The sequence below is a fragment of the Gossypium hirsutum genome, chromosome A10, assembly GCF_007990345.1.
Source record: "Gossypium hirsutum isolate 1008001.06 chromosome A10, Gossypium_hirsutum_v2.1, whole genome shotgun sequence".
In the NCBI taxonomy this organism is placed as follows: domain Eukaryota; kingdom Viridiplantae; phylum Streptophyta; class Magnoliopsida; order Malvales; family Malvaceae; genus Gossypium; species Gossypium hirsutum.
This window is the reverse complement of record NC_053433.1, coordinates 5,595,318-5,612,371: the sequence shown is the minus strand read 5'-3', so window position 1 is coordinate 5,612,371 and position 17,054 is coordinate 5,595,318. Positions and strand designations below refer to the sequence as shown.

Here is a 17,054-nt window from a genome sequence, read left to right as displayed (position 1 = left end):
AGTTTGATAGAATCAATGAGGCTAAGAAACGACTAAGGCAGGCACTCCCTTCAATTCATCCACTATTGAGGAGGTGCCGGGTAGCAAGGAATCATCTCTTCCATCGGGTCTTTCTACTTCTGCTATAATGTTATCAGTCGGTCAATAACCCTAATTTGGTTTTTCCTGTGGAAACTTTAGTTCATACGAATCAAGGAGTTGTGGGTGATGAGTTTGGCGCGATTTTCCTCATCCTGAGATACGTCAGGGTGATATACTAGCTTTTAAATCTTTCTTACAATTCTTATAATTATTCATAGTCCATTCTAATATTTAAATAAGAGTATAATGCGTTTCATCGAACTTAAATCTACTGACAACAATGTCGATGTCAATCGAGCTAAAACTCAATCGGCCACGTCATTAAATTTTAAAGATTAACAAAATAATATTATATACTAATCTATATCTACTATCTTTTGTCAACTTAATTTAAATTTAATTAAATTAATTGAAAAAATAATTAATTTTTTAAATTATAAACAAACATTTTTTCTTCTTTTACAATTTTTAATCATTTTTTTCTATGAGTTAATATATTTTTTTTATTTTTGTGCTAACTATTTTTTTTCTAGACCGTGGATTTTTTCCTTTTTCCCATTTAAAACTGTTTTCTATTTCATGTTATGCATTTTTTAAAAGTAAAAATTATATTGCATTTCAATAATAAGAATTGTGTAAATTATAAAGTTTTTATGTTATTTGATTTTTTTTAATTTTAATTACTTATGTTTTTTATTTAAAAAAACACTAAAGTTGGAGAGTAAGTTGAATATGGATGGGAATATAATAATAATTTCATGTCTTTAAATTTTGATGATGTGGCAAAATTTTATTGGTGCCTAAAAATATTAGTTTTTAGAAATTATAGAAATACTCCTTTTAAATTATAATTAATATTATAATTATGACAATTTTATCTCTTCACACTTTTATATCATCTTTAAATAAAAAAATTACAAATTTAAGGATCGAATATATATTTAATAGCATTAAAATACAAGTTCATTACCACTTTATCTATATTATTAATTAGTACTCTACCTATATTCATTATTAAATAAATTTTAAAATAAAAACATTTTTAACATACAATATTTTCTTTCACCCATGATGGCAAAATCCACGATTTCGGCTAAATTAATGTTACAAATTAATTAGATATTAATTTAATTGTAAAAAGTCTAAAAGATTAAACTTATCCCATACACTCAAACTTAAACTCCCTTCCAATTATAAAAAATTTAACAAACAAGATGAGGGCTTGCTTGAAATAATGCCACACGAGTGAGCTGGTGAGCAGCCTTATTATGACTCCAATGAATCTAATGAAATGATAGATGCTGAAATTGCGATTGCAGCGAACAGTACCAAATAAAAAATCCGAACTCAGTGGTGTGGCGATTGTGTGAGTTCAAAGCAAGGAACACCTCTAAGCAATCATATTCAAAGATAATGTTATCCACAAGAGAGCTTCTCATATAACCACTGCCTTGGCTACACAAAGGCCTAACTGACCGGACATTGCCTCTACGAAAGCTCCGTTCTCATCTCGAACCTCTACTCCAAAACCAATGCGTTGGTGATCCATAAGAAGTGCTGCATCAACAATTGAATAAAATGATTAGCTCATTGGAGTAATAAACTAACTCAAAATCCTTTTCCTTCTCTCTAACACCAATAAAGTATAAAAATGGAAAATAGATGAAAATATAAAATTTATTTTGCGAGGCTAAAGTCATTTATTTAATATATAAATACATGCAACCCCTTAGGCTCTTGAGAGGCTCGCCTCCTCATATACTGTTTAATATAAAACTTTTGTATTAAATAGATTAATAGATAACTAATTTTATATTTTTAATATATTTAGTGAGAATATTGTTTAGTATTATAAATTTATTAAAGATTCACAATGATCAACCAAGTTTTTTTTTCTCTTTAGGTAAAGAGTGAAGACTAGTATAGTATTATTCAACCAATAAATTTAGAGCAAAAAATGTATGCTATTATTATATATAAAGATTTTAAGTATTACTATTCAAGCCGATTGAGCCTAGCATCGATATTAATGTCAATATAGGAAGATGTGGGTTCAAAGATTGAAAAATATTTATGGGTTGTTCTAAACACAAAGATTAAAAATTGTGATGCTACATCTACGTTAACTTCTATATAAATAAATAAAATTTTGACTAAATCATGGGAGTTAGACATTATAAAACACAGAGAATCAATCAATGGACTTGATAATGGAAACCCCAAAAACACCCTTTCTTTTTTAGCAAATCAGCAATATAATTATGCATGCAGCTGATTTGGTGAACAGGAAATTAATGCAATCCAAATCATAATTAGTTTATAATATCATATTTCACAAAGCTATGCTGTCAACATAGAATATACTTATAATTATGTGGTTTTATACATCATTACTAATTAAAGATTACCATATATGCATAAAAGATGTTAATATTTGAATCTCAAATCCAATAAACTTTATATTTGTATAATTTTTTTTGTTTTTGTTTTTGCTTTTATTCTTTGAGTAAAGTATAATTTGTTTTGTTATTAATTTTTATCAAAGACTTAAAAGTTGTGATAAATAGTCACCATTTGAGATATATATCGGTGGGCACTCGTTTGCTGCTCATTTCCTAACATCCCAACCTAGGTTTTCTTTCTTTCTCAACCATTAGACTTTTTCAATTAGAATTAGAAGATGTTGATACTATTAGTAGTATCAAATTAAGCCTAATAATTTTCATAACTCGACATCTATTAATAAAACGATTATATTAATATTATAAATTCAAATTTTGAGTTGAGTAAAATAATAACATACAACACACATGTATACATGTATTCAAGCATCCATGACAAGAGAGCACGCAAGCAGATGTATAATAATAACAAACTGGGGGCATGCCTAGCTAGTGGCAATAAACTTTGGATTGAGGTGTTGGGATGCAAATGCAACACCATATTAAAATATATGATATGTCTCCCATTAGATATGGGAAATTTTGCTATAGTTAGCACCGACACGTTTTCTTTTATAGGTTGATGGATTTCAACTGCACTACTCGTATTTGCTGTCAAAACAACATCTTTTGTTTCTTAGGATTTTGGCAACAAAATATGAAATTAAAATAAGGGATGGGCATGGGTCGATGTGGGTACTTATTTGCTCAATCATTACACTCGTGGCTCCTATACTTATTAAAATATAAAGCTTTAATAAAGCTTAAAGCTGATTTGATTTGATAAATCTAATTTAGAAAAAGATTGTGACAAAGTAATGAGCGTGTATACAAGTAAAAATAGATTGTAACTTGTTATCGATTAGTGGGGTTTATGAGTTAGGTCAGATTGAACTTGGGTCGGGTTTAAGCATAATAGTAATAATTTTATGCTTGTTCAAGTCCGACTCGAAATTTAAATTTAAATTTTCGCTCAAATTCGTACATATTATTTTTAATTTTTTTAATATTTATATTATTTTATTTTAATATTTAATAATTTTATACATTCTTTATTTATTTAAAATTTTTATATAGTCATCTTAACATTTTTTTAATGTTTATATTATAATAGTATTATATATTTAATATAGGTTTATTTTTTTAAATGTGTTCTAAATTACATAATATATAAAAATAACATAACATAAAAATATTATAAACTTAAAACGAGTCAGGTCGGGACCTTGAATGTTCAAGCCTATCCCATATTTTAAATGAGCCTAATTTTTTTGCTCAAACCTATTTTTCGAGCCTAATATTTTTGTCTAAACCCTCTTGAATTTCGAGCGGTACTTTGAGCATGAACAAGTAACATGACCCATGAACAGGTCTACTATTGATTTAATAGTAAATTTTCAAATTTATTTCAATATCTAAGTCAGCTAGAAATCCCTTCTTCTCTCTATAATTATGAATTTTGTAATACTTGTTTCAGTGCCAAAAATAAATAAATTGTAGCTTGGAAATAAAAAAAGAAATTTCCTAAATATTACTTCAAATGACTATATATAAGTTAAACTACACCATTAGTCACTAAATTATAAGTAAATTTCATCTTAGTCGCTTAATTAAAACAAACTTACAATTTAGTCATTAAACTATACGAAAGTTTTCATTTAAATCATTGAACTGCTAATATTAATCATATATGGCTTTCTCTATTCGCACCTACATCAATCAAGAGCTCTCTCTCTCTCTCTCCTCTTTAGTTTAGTCTTTTCTCATGAAACAACTTACATCCCAAATTTGAGAACCAAAATTCAAACAACTTTTTTCTTCGATCTCTAACGCTGAGAGTCAGATCGACTTGAATATAAAATTTGTTCTTCTACTCATTGATGGGTACTGATCCACCGTATTGATCGTCGAATCATCGTTTAAAGCTAATTGGCGAAACTTTAAAAATAGAAAAAAAAACACTTAATAGCCCAATAACTTAAATAACAACTTTGGAATAGTTTAGTAGTTTAATGAAAACTTTTGAATAGTTTAATAACCAAATTGTAGCTTGTTTAATTAAGTGACCAAAACAAAAATTTACTCATAGACTAGTGACTAATGATGTAGTTTATTATTATATGTATTCACTCATTTATTTGTCATAAACCCTTTTAACTCTTGGTGAAGCATTTGCAAAACATTTGTTTGTTGCTCCTTTGCCAACAAGTACTACGGATTATTTTATCCCACTCTTCTTTGCTCAAGCCCAGACTTATTTTTGTCCATGCTTGATCCAATGGGCTTTTGACACGTGACATGATGTTCGTGATCAAACAGTAGCCTCTTTTCTCGTTGTAGAACTTTTAGGGTCACGTGTTATCCCGGTATGGTGTTATCCCGGTATGATATAACCTTCGATCAGACGGTCATACTGGTTTGTAAGAAATAAGTAGCTTAAGACCTATATTTCTAAGTAGAAAAACCGTCACGGTTTTTACTGGAGATTAAGGGCAAAACGAAAGCTCGTCACATTGAACAAAATAATTATTTAGATTTTTATCCCAGAGCAACATAGAAAAGCTATAATGGCACTTTATAGTACGTGAGAAAGGTTGGACCATACAGAATACACTAGGTTGGTATGCGCAAAAAAAAAGAAAAGTAGAGATTCCTTTCTCGTTATGAATAACAATGTATAGCCATGGGGGGCCGATAAAGATAAAGTTCATCGCATTTTCCCAGTACCATCATCATCTGTCCATAGATCAGCTTTTATTCATTCAAATTAATCCAATTACATTATATGATGTTTAGCCTAGTCATAAGTCCCAATACAACAAACAGGTTGAAGTTTAGCATAGCAATGGAACATAGCTAAGAGATCACACGGGCAGTCCAAGTCCTCTCAACAAACAAACAGATAAAGCCATCCCCATTAGGCTAGCCAAGGCAGGGCAAGGCACCCAAACATTTAAAAAATAAATCCATCTCTGATCTGAATCATGCAACATAAACCCTTTCAATGATAGTACTTCCTATTACTAGTAGTCGTAATAATAAACAATGGGATGAATAAAACAAAGGCACATATATGGATCTGACACTTGAGTTGTACACTATGCTTAGGTGAATTACTACAGTGGCTAGTAGTAATAAGTTAGAACTAGATGTTCTAATTTTTCCATTTTAATTAATAAGCTTAGGCTAGACAAACATCAATGGCTTAGAGCAATTAAAAGGAGTTGGAAGAGATTAAACACCATTATGCATTCAATTAAAACGATTGTGGGTTATTTCACAAAGAAAATTTTAGAACTTCCTATAGCTACTTCACTCCCTTACAAGACAAAGGGTTAGCTTGATACCATTCAGAAGTTTGTTGTCCAGTTAAGATGACCCAATTGAGGCTGTTGGTAAGCACCTACTTGAGCCCCAGGAGCTGCTGGAGCAACCCCAAAACCAACATTGGCACCCATTGCAGGGTTTAGATGATGTGGGTTTGCCATTGCAGCAGGCTGAGGAGGAGGATGGTACAAACCCGAGAATTGCATGTGAGTAGATTGTGTAGCAGCAGCGTTAAAAGAAGCATGGCCCGTGTGAGATGGCATATAACCATGTGGTGTTTGTGGCATATTGTAGTATGCAGCAGATTGCAAGCTTGGTACCTCCCTTGGGTTCTGCATCCAGAGATCTGATGTATCAGCCTGTCAAATAACAATGCAGTCAGCAAAGAGACTATGAAATCAAACTAACCAAGTGAACACAAGGCAAGGACAAAAGAACATTTTATTAAACCAAAGAAACACAAGTAGCATTACAGAAAATTCAAGGTGCACAAACTGAAATAATCTTTCATTTATGCTCTTAACACGCTCAATTTTGATCTGATGACTTATCATAAAAAAGCCAATTTCCATAAGTGCAAAAATCAAACTACAAAACCTATAGGTAAGGGTGAAACTCTATTGCTTGGCAAATATGTTCTTGATCATAATTTACATGTCTCCGGCTAGTCATTGACTACAGCTCAACACGTACAAAGAATGGCTATGGGTGCATTGGGAAAAATGAATGAAAAATTATCAAGAGCAGCCAAATCCAAAGTAGACCCCTGACTCAATAAATAGTATTAAAATCAAGGGCCAGTAACTTAAAAACTTGAATCAGACATCCTAGATATTATCTACATAATGTTCATTATTTTTAACTCACTGACAGGAACATTCTTTGAGAAGATACCTAGACACCATGTGGTTTTGACAGAACAATTCAACCCAAACCCAGACGAAAAAGGACATTCAAAAACACTCTAATCTCTGAAACAAAGGCCTCAATTTTTAGTTTATATGAGGCTCGTACACTAGTGCTATTAGAATGAAGAACAATTATTTACCTGTTGATTTTGAACATATATGCTGCCATCTTTATATTTGGTCCGAGATGAATCTTCAAGACCTGTTGCACTCCCAACTACACCAGGACCATTGATTGCATAGCCAGACGGACTGGTAAAATTCCCAAACCCGGTAGGATTGCCTGCAGGGACTGGTTTGAACTGCTGAATCCCATACTTGACGCCATTTGCACCAAGATGAGTGCTACCTCCTGGCATGAGCAAGTAGCTGCTACCATTTGATGGATGTGGAAAAGCAGGGTTACTGGAATAACCTGGCATAGCCATCTGTGGCAGATAAATCGGGGAGACAAACTGACGATATGGCATAAGATTAGCATAATGGGGCACATGAACTTGAGGATAAATCTGTGCTACTGGAGGTTGTTGCTGCTGCACCATTGGTATTGTTGATGCAGGAATGTTGGCAGCATGCCCGCTTAAGGCCTGAGTACCATTTAAAATTTGCATCAATTTAAGTGATAAAAATAAACAAGCACTTTCAGGAATGAATATTATCTAAATGCATGTTACTGGAACTAACCTCCTGAGGAGATAGTAGACCCTGTCCTCTTGCAGTTTCATCTATTGAAGGTCTAAAATATGGTAAATCATAACCAGTTTGGGGATCATATGCCTGCTATCAAGACAACACCATATTATAGAACATTCCATTGCAAGGACCAATGAAAAAAAGGGTAATTATTCCAGAATCCAAAGTACTGGTAACTCATTCTGGATGTGACAAGAGTCATTGTCTATAAGATTATGCTTACCGAAAAACTGGGTAATTCAGGAGGATCTTGCTGCTGTTGTGGCTCTGAAGGAGCATATGATTGACCGTTGTCCTGGACCATTCCAATATCGGCATAACTGCCCAAATTCTGGGGGCTTGAAGCATCTTTCTTATCAGGAAATTGATGCTCAGATGCAGGACCAGAGGGTGGAGAGTTAGATCCAGAATTTCTAAGTTGATCATCTATAATGTTAATGGGCTTGCCAGCAGCAGAATCATCACTGGAAGTATCAGGAGCTACAGACAAACTGCTTAAAGCATAAAAAAGTAGAACAACATCAGAAATTGGGTCTTGACACAAGAACAAATTTGAAATATATACTATCAAACATAAGTAACTATTTGGAAGAAATGGACAACCTTGCAGCAGATTCCCCATTTGAGTCTTCTGCAACACCAGTGGCATGAAAACCAGGAGCAAAATTCCTCGAAGAATCATGTTCCACTCCAAAGCTACCGAAAGTAAGTCCGTGGCGATCATTCTCCGGGACTCGAATGTGCTGTGCTATGACAACATTCTCATTTTCATAGATATTTACTTGAGAAAACTTCTCTTGCAATTTAGCTGTTGCAGGGTCCAAGCCCTTGCCATCCTCAGCAGGAGGCGAAGCAGACTTCTTAGGCGTCCCAATAACTCCAGGATTATTAACACTTGACTTCTGGCTTGATTTTGGTTTCCACTCTTTGTTATGTAGGTTAGCTGCATCAAATATGAATGATAAACTCTCACATAAACTTGAGAAGCAAATTCAAATCAAGTGCTATAATAACTACAGCCTACTGCAGCCATTTGCTAAAATAACAGTTTAAAGCAACACCTAACTAGGTCAATGGAATGATGTACATACCTAGAACAAAAAGCTTCTAAGCAACCACAAAGATGCATGGACTAAATATATAATTCTATTACTCCATTGCCCTTGCATTCGCAGATATTTAACCTCGAGACATAGATGTTCCTCAGACTTTCAAGAAGCTTAAAATTAAGTGAAAAGAAAGAGTACCTTTTGATGAACTAAAACATGTTGATGTTGCCTGCTTCCATACGGATTGCTCACAAATGACCTACTGCCAGAAATTCCAGACATGGCAGATTCAGATGCACTAGTATGATTGTCCCGGACCTCCCGCTCTGCTCTGGAAATTGAAGGAAAAGGTCGAAATGCCTCAGATGAAGCGTCCTTCCCTACAAGTGAATTGGAAAGAGTACTAGATCCAGATGACTCTTTGCTAGCATCTTCAGGAGGATGTCGGCGAACACCAACAACCCCAACTTCACGCTTGATAGCTCCAACAGCACCAGATGATCTGGAATCAGGAGAAGGCACATGAACAGGATCAGTAGAGGAGGAATAAACCCCAACAACTGAGCTGCTTGATGATTGAGTGGCAGAATGTGCTTGAATGTTATTAGGCTTCATTGCATGCGACCGCGAAGCAGAATTAGGAATAAAAATTCGCTTTTCCTCCGATATCTCTTTCCTATAAGCGCCACTTGAATTTGCATCTCGTGCATGTCTGGGATGTGAACTGGATGGTGCACTAGCAGTTTGAGATGAACTTTGAGAACTAAAGGGTCTCTGATTGCTTGTTCCTGTTGAACTGCAGAAAGGTAATAAAAGGAGAAAGTTCAGTGCATATTCCAGAAATATATTATCAATAAGTACAGGCAAAAGGAACAGGAGAATAAATCAAGATTGGAGTGGAGCAAGCAAACAGAAAAAATCACTTCCTAATAACGTACCCCTTTTCAGCAACATTCATGGGCACTTGCTCATTTAAAGAAGTTGAGTATGGTGACACAAGAGGCTTCGTATCTTTATTTGCATTCTGATTAACTCTGTTGTCCCTCACAACACGAAACTCTCTGTTGACTCTTGCATCTAGTAATGAATTATCAATTAAATGGCAGAAAAAGGTGAAAGGTACTTCAAGATAATAAATAATCAGCTGACAACTTTATGCAGAACAAGATGTAAAAGACTGTAATGATCGAAAAGAATTCCTAAAAGTGTGGGATTCCAAGGGAGGATGGATTATTTTGATAAATGAATGTTATCAGCATGTCATGCAGTTAGCATATCTAAGGTAATAGACATCAATGTACAAAGACTACTGTGCAAAAGTGCAAATAATTACAATCACTAATTTCTATATAAACCATCTTCATCCACAATTTTTTAAAATCTGCTTTGTATCAGATTAATATTGATGGAAACCATTACACTAAAGAACTCCAAGCTTAAATTCATCACACCATGAATATGTGGCAGTATAATGTTTAGACTGAATAGACTACATAGTTAAGCGTTCACTTGCCAAAAGATAATCAAATCATTAAACACTTCATATCAAAGCCTACCAGGCAGAGCATTCCGAGAATAGCCTCCTCTTCGAGAACCACGTTCAGGGTATGTACGAAATTTCATCACTTGACCGGCATTCTCAGAAAATTTTCTTGGATCCATGGAACCTTGGTACCCAATGCTCTGTCATGATGAAACGAAAGTTCAAAAACAAGTTGCCCATTAGCCCCTCTACTGGTTCACATTTCAAGATGCAACAAGCAATAATGAAAGCCATTAATATTGTCTATCACTGAGGACAAAAACAATCTTATGCATAAATATCATAGGCTGCATTAATAGCAGAATAATAATAATAATAATGATGATTATGATGATGATGATGATAATAATACTAATAATAAACAGCTAAGATTTCAAAAAACAGAAGCACCCATATGTGTGCTAATCAACAGCCAAAGATAAAAGCATGTAAGATATTGGAATCACTTTCTTGCTAATAGAAAAGCAAAATACACACAGAATAGCTTTGCTGAAACCATATTAAGATGATATACAAAAGTTTACCTCTTTCTTCCGATCTCTCTTTCTCCTTACTAAATGAAATGTATCTGAGATGAAACAAATAGACTGGATGTAAATAAGTAACATCTATGGAAGTACATTTGAAATATCATCCTAAAGAAAAGAGGCAGTCTGAAACAAAATATCCAAGCAATCTAGGAGAAAACATAGACACCCCCTTCTTAACATTGGTGAGGGAAAAAATGCTAAAACGTCCAAGCAATCTAGGAGTGATATTCAATGAGGATCACAATGCCACTTTTATAACATACAAAAAGGATATTTTTATTACTTCCCATGCATTGAAATCGCTCATCAAAGATTGTAAAACGGTACAGAAATTACCATAACATGATATCTCTGTTTGCTCTCTGTCCACTGGATTCAACCAACCTTGATAACCCTAGATTTAGCTTATCAGTAGTACTAATAAAATTAAGACTGTACTATCCCCCCTCCCCCCAATATCTGAGCGACCAAACAAATTTCAAAAAAGAAACTATCGATTTATATTATTTGCTCAAAACTCAACTAAAAGAATGAAAGCACCTCATAAGAAAAAGATGAATTAATCTTTCAGACTCTTTAACGCACCTACAATAACGAAAAGATGACCACCAAAGCAGAGCGAAGTAACACCAAACAGGCAAAAAAAACGACAATCAAGCACGCTAAAACATCTTCCAATTATAACCAGGCCTTGAACTCCTTAAAAACTATAACCAACTTTCACAATACAAAACAACCTAAACCCAAAAACACGATAAAACCACTGAAAACAAAGCCCTAGAGTAGGAGCGACAAGAACTAGACCAATCTTGACCTCAAACTCCTGGAACTTAGAGCAGCTACAAAGCAAACAAAAAACCCATTTTCAAAACACTTAAAAAGAGGGCAAAACAGAATATTGAAATGAAGGGTAACCTTGATGAAGCAATTTCTGGGCAGTTTCATTAGGATCCATGTTGGCCTCTTTCAAGGCAACGTAGATATCATCATCCGAGTGATTACCGACTATTTCCTTGATTGATTGTATTGTCTTGCTCACTCGCGCTGAGATATGCCCTTCGGTTCTTGCCCCACTTACCATCTCTGTTTCAGAATACTAAAAGAAGATCAAAGAAAATAAAAAAAGACTCACTTTCCACACTGTTTTTTTTAAACAAATAAAACCCAGTTCTATAATCCAAATTCTTGTCAGATTTCAGATTACGAAAGAGGGTTGGTTCATTCTTTTCTTCTTTTTTTTTTTTTTTGGAAAGGATTTTTGTTATTATCACTACTATTAAAACCCTTTGAAAGAGAAGAGCTAGGGTTTGCGTGAAGAACGGCTTTTAGAAAATTAGGTTGGCAGAGCGATGGTTTTAAAATCTTTCTCAATTACTAATTCGGGTTCAGCTTAATGACGGATCTGCCCCCCTTACAATTTGAAAAGAATCAATTATATTGGAATAAATACTCAAGAGGTCCTTGTAATATTGGGTAAGGAGCAATTTAGTCCCTCTCAGGCTAAGTGAAACAATTTATTTCTTATACTATGAGAAAGGGAATAAAAATGTACAATTCAATCTAGAGATATAACTATATTCATTAATAAATTATTATATCATAACCTATTTTTTTATATCTAATTCAATTTTGTAAGTTGATACAATACTTAGAACTAAACATAATCTATCTCAACCCTTAAATAAGAACATAAATAAACTACGCTCAAACAAAATTATATTGTTTAAAAGTAAATAAATAAAGGATAATCCAATACAATGTTAACTAAGGGCCAATTTAGCATTACTTCTAAAAAAAATTATTTTTTGTCCCAAAAATATATTACTAAACAATATGTTTATGAGTTTTTTAAAAGTACTTTTGGAATAAAAAAAATTTTGCTCAATAGTGTTTTTTTGCCCAAAAATACTTTTGAAAATAATTTTAAACTAAGAATAAGATTGTGTTTATCAATTAGGTTGAAAAGCACTTTTTTAAATTAAACTTTTATTTAAGAGTTGGATTTCAACCCAAGTTAAGAAGCCAATTTTTTTAAAAAGTGATTTTGAGTGAAGGTTTTTTTTTTATATCCTCGTTAAATCTTTCATTTTATAATATCATGTTTAAAATTGATATTTTATCTTTCTAAAAATACTTTTAGACAGTAATGGTTAGACATGATCATAGGTCGAGCAGAGCTTATGTAAAATTTTAGGTCCATCTTCTAGATCCGAGCTTAGCTTGATCCATAAATGGGCCTAAAATTTTGTCCAAGCCTAGCGCAGATTAAAAATGTTAAACCCAAGCCCGACATTATTTTTATATAAAAATAAATTTTAAAAATATAATATATCAAATACACTAAAAACATTTATAGGGCCCAAATTTTGCGAGGGCCTATAAGCCAACTACAACCTAAAACTAAACTAAACCTAAATAACCACTAGCCCATTACAAACCCAATTACCCTAGCCCAAAATCTAGCCCACAACAAATCAGAAAAAAACAGGCAAGAAGAAAAACCCTAGCCCCTAAGTGCTTCAGCCGCCGCTCATATCGTGCGCCACTCCACCGCGCACGTCTGCCCCACGTACCACGTCCAAGCCATGTCTGCCATACCTACAAACATGCACAAAAACAGTTGTAAAATGGCTATACAAAGCCAAGAAGAATGTAACGTTGGGAAGAAAAAAAAGAGAGAAAAGGGGACGGATTGAAAAAAGGAGGAGGAAAAGAGATTCAAACATATTTTTCAAAAAAAAAAACAGCAAATACTAGTAGAATAGACAGCCAACAATCAAGCAAAGGTCTTTGAGTTTTTTTTCCTTATCTTTTTTTTTTCATTTTCGTTTTTACTATTATTTTTTGTTATTTATGTCTGCATATATTACATATAAAAATACAAAAAAAAAGAGAAATCTTACCCGCGACAGCGGCCGGCGACGAACGGCGGTGGTCAGCGCTGGAGCCTGGCCGAACTTCTAGCCTGCAGAGAAAAGGGGAGAGGGGGTTTTTGTTTTTGTGAAGTAGGAAAGGGAAATGAAAGTTTCAAATTTTTTTTGATATTTATAGGTCTCCCAATACGGCGTCGTTTTGGCCGATGCATAGGCGCCAAAACGAAGCCGTTTTAGCTTAGCCTGTGTGCGCGACCCAACCCGACTAGAGATCCGCGTGTTTTCTAGGGAGGGCTAATTGCACCGCCTTTTTATGGTTTGTAATTAAGTTTTTTTTCCTTTTTAAATTGACCCCATGGTTTTGTCATGATTTCGAATTGGTCCCGCTATGCTGTGCATTTTGGGAATAGGGGGAAATTTCCTTTTTAGCTCTTTCCTCTTTACCCGCGCGTTCGATTTAGTCATTTTTACTATTTATTTAGTCCGAATTCGCCCCAAAATCCCCTTTTTAATTCAATCTAATCCCTGTTTAGCTAGTTTTGCTATTTTGGTCATTAAATTGATTAATTTGACTTATTTTAATCGTATTATTATTGTGTTGGCTGTTTATTACTATTATATTATTTATTATTAGTATTATTATGTTCATTATAACCACCATTATTATTATTATTGTTTTTTTTATTATTATTAGCATATTGTTGTAATTAATGTCTTATTATTATCTCTATAATTATTGCTATACTATTATTTCGGTTTTATTTAGATGTTAACATATTATTATAGTTTTAATCATTATTTTCTATTATCATTAATATGTCGTTTGTTTATTATTATTTTTTAAACACTATTATCATCATTATACTTGCTATTTTTAATAGTATTACCATTATTTTTTTATTATTACTATCATTTTTATTATCTGTCGTATTTTTTTAAAATTATTTCATTCAATATTTTATTGTATATGTGTTTATTTGCCTACTCCCGATTTAAAATTTAATTTTCATTCAAATTTTATTTTTTTATATCCCTACTTTATTTTATTTATTATTATTTTTGTTTGAAATTTTTCAAGTAAAGGCAATACTCGGTATTTGGAATCTTCGAGAAAATTGTACCCTAACTTACTGTGTTCCAATTTTCCTTGTCGAATTTAAATAATTGAATACCCTTCTTCAATCCAAATGTATGAGTTTCAAATGAAAACTTATTCTCGGGAATTTGAAGTGTTGTGTCCTAACCCACTGGATATGACGTTTCATTATCTCAAGATAAGGTTTTTTAAAAATAAAGGCAATATTCTACGTTTGGAATTTTGAGAAATTGCGCCCTAACTTATTGGGTTTTGATTTTTCATTTGACCCAAATAATTAATTTTTTTTAAAGCTTAAGTGCATGAGTTTTAAAAATCAAAAGACAAGCTTAATTTCGAGGATCTGAAATGTAGCATCCGAACTCACTGAGTGTGACATTTTATTTCTTCGAGATAAGAGGGTCTTAACATCCAATTTGATTTATTCAAGTGTTCTTTTAAATAAGAGGATCATATTTCAAAATCTTTTCAAATTTTCGACGTTAGGGCATTAATTAATCAATTAGATACTAATTTTGTGCGTTACAAGGGTGCTAACCCTTCCTCGTACATAATCGGCTCCCGGACCCGTTTTTTAGTTTTGAAGACCAAAATCATTGTTTTAATTAATTAAAAATATTTTATTAAAATGATCAATCTCAAGGTGATCCGATCACACATTGGAAAAATATGGGTGACGACTCTATTTTCGTTTTTTTAGTCGACTCCCGTTTTTTCAAAATTAAAAATGGTTTCGACAACATTAAAATAAATGTTTCCTAACAAATTGAAAATACATTAAAAAAATATATTTATACTTAAATAATACTAATATAGTTGTAACTTAGCAAACAAATGGCTCTAAAATAGTAGCAAAAATAAAAATAAACAAGATTTGTTTCAAGTAGGGGCGGGGCGGGGCGAGCCCAACTCAAAAATCATATTCGAGGCCCAATCCATTTATAAAATGTGCATTATTTTTTGTCCAAACTTATATTTTTGTCCAAACTCATCCACTCTTTAGGTCTGGATGAATAATCCGACCCATGATCAGGACTACCGCTAATATACATTATCAAATTTTTTAAAAGTATTTTTAAAAAAAAGAATATCATTGCATTTTTCAATTACAATAGTAAACTAGCACTAAATATACTTGCAAAAGCTAACACGAAATAACTAAAGATAAAAATAATTGTGAAAAATATCTAAATGTATCGATCCTAATTGTTAAATTTTAAGGATTAAAAAACGATAAAAGTTCAAAACAACATTGAATAGTATTTTAAATATATAAAATTTATTAATTTTTAAAATATATAAATTGTTACTATACAATTTATAGGGCTAATGTTTTAAAGCATTTAAGTACGGATTATGAGTAAAAATAAATATTATATCGAAAATAAGTAAATAAATATTCCCATTTTAAAAAATTGCAAAATAAAAAATAAAAAAATTTAAACAACTTTTACGAAATTTTGAAGTTCTTAGGAATCTTCAAGTTTTTCTAAGATTATTTTTTCAAAATTTTAAAATCCTTTATTTATTTTTTTATTTGCCGGGAGGGTTTCTCCACCTTGGTTAAGATGGCCCAACGAGAGGGAGACAGGTACAAAAGTTTGTTGAGGAGGATCCTTGTATTACATATTTATTTTTTACAAGTGGCAATATAGTGTACGGTGAAACATCTGTGTTAGGGGCGAAGATAGTAAAAGAAATTATTGAAGAATACAATAAATGTTCTAGACAATGTGTAAATTTTGACTAGTTTCTTATTTATTTCAGTATCAATGTTCGACAAGATGTTCAAAGTTCTAATGCTCTTGATAAATATATCGGGTTACCAACAATGGTGGGAAAGTGGAAGATGGAGGCATTATTGAATTTAAAGAATCATTTGCAAATGAAAGTTAGTAATTGGAGTTCTCATGTGAAGGGAAGGAGGTTTTTATTAAATCCGTTCTCCAAACTATTCCTACTTATACCATGTTGTGCTATCTTTTACCCTTATCTTTGTGTAAAACGTTGGAGAGTATAATTGTTACTTTCTGGTGGTCCAAACCGCATACTAATCGTGAGATTCATTAATACAAATTAGAGGATTTTTGTAAACTAAAAGATAATGAAGATGCGATTTCAGGAACTTAGCATTTTAATATTACAATGTTGGCTACACAAGGGTGGCACCTTATCACTAAACATGATTTGATAGTATTGCAAGTTCTTAAATCTAAGTATTTTCCTCGCACTAAAATTTTAAATCCGAGCTTAGGTTCTTACCTTTTTTTGACATGGAAGACCATTTGGAGTGCTTGGCAACTAATAGAAATGGGTGTCGGTTGGCAAATTAATATGTAGGGTTCAAGAAACACCTATTAGAAATGACATTACAAAAGTCTTGAAATTGATTAATTATTATAACATGTTTTGGAATGAACAATTGGTGAATTTATTGTTTATCTAACAGAATGTTATTTGTATTTTGTGTATTCCTCTTCCAAAGATATCTTGTTCGAATAGATTCGTTTGAT

The 17,054-nt window shown here is 32.6% G+C and overlaps 1 protein-coding gene and 1 long non-coding RNA gene across 2 annotated transcripts; both read right to left on the bottom strand.

The window, feature by feature from the left end:
- Positions 1 to 5,753: 5,753 nt before the first annotated feature.
- LOC107897440 (uncharacterized) lies at positions 5,754 to 11,910 on the bottom strand. Its single transcript, XM_041079677.1, has 10 exons — positions 11,488 to 11,910; positions 10,567 to 10,610; positions 10,056 to 10,182; positions 9,438 to 9,576; positions 8,698 to 9,295; positions 8,054 to 8,418; positions 7,674 to 7,941; positions 7,442 to 7,534; positions 6,898 to 7,344; positions 5,754 to 6,208 (listed from the first exon to the last, which is right to left on the bottom strand). The coding sequence occupies exons 1-10, from the start codon at positions 11,651 to 11,653 to the stop codon at positions 5,873 to 5,875; spliced, it is 2,583 nt and encodes an 860-aa protein (XP_040935611.1). The 5' UTR covers positions 11,654 to 11,910; the 3' UTR covers positions 5,754 to 5,872.
- A 954-nt stretch (positions 11,911 to 12,864) lies between these two features.
- Positions 12,865 to 13,698, bottom strand: LOC121208588 (uncharacterized). Its single transcript, XR_005903701.1, has 2 exons — positions 13,476 to 13,698; positions 12,865 to 13,170 (listed from the first exon to the last, which is right to left on the bottom strand). It is a non-coding gene; the product is annotated as an uncharacterized lncRNA (long non-coding RNA).
- Between the last annotated feature and the right edge of the window lie 3,356 nt (positions 13,699 to 17,054).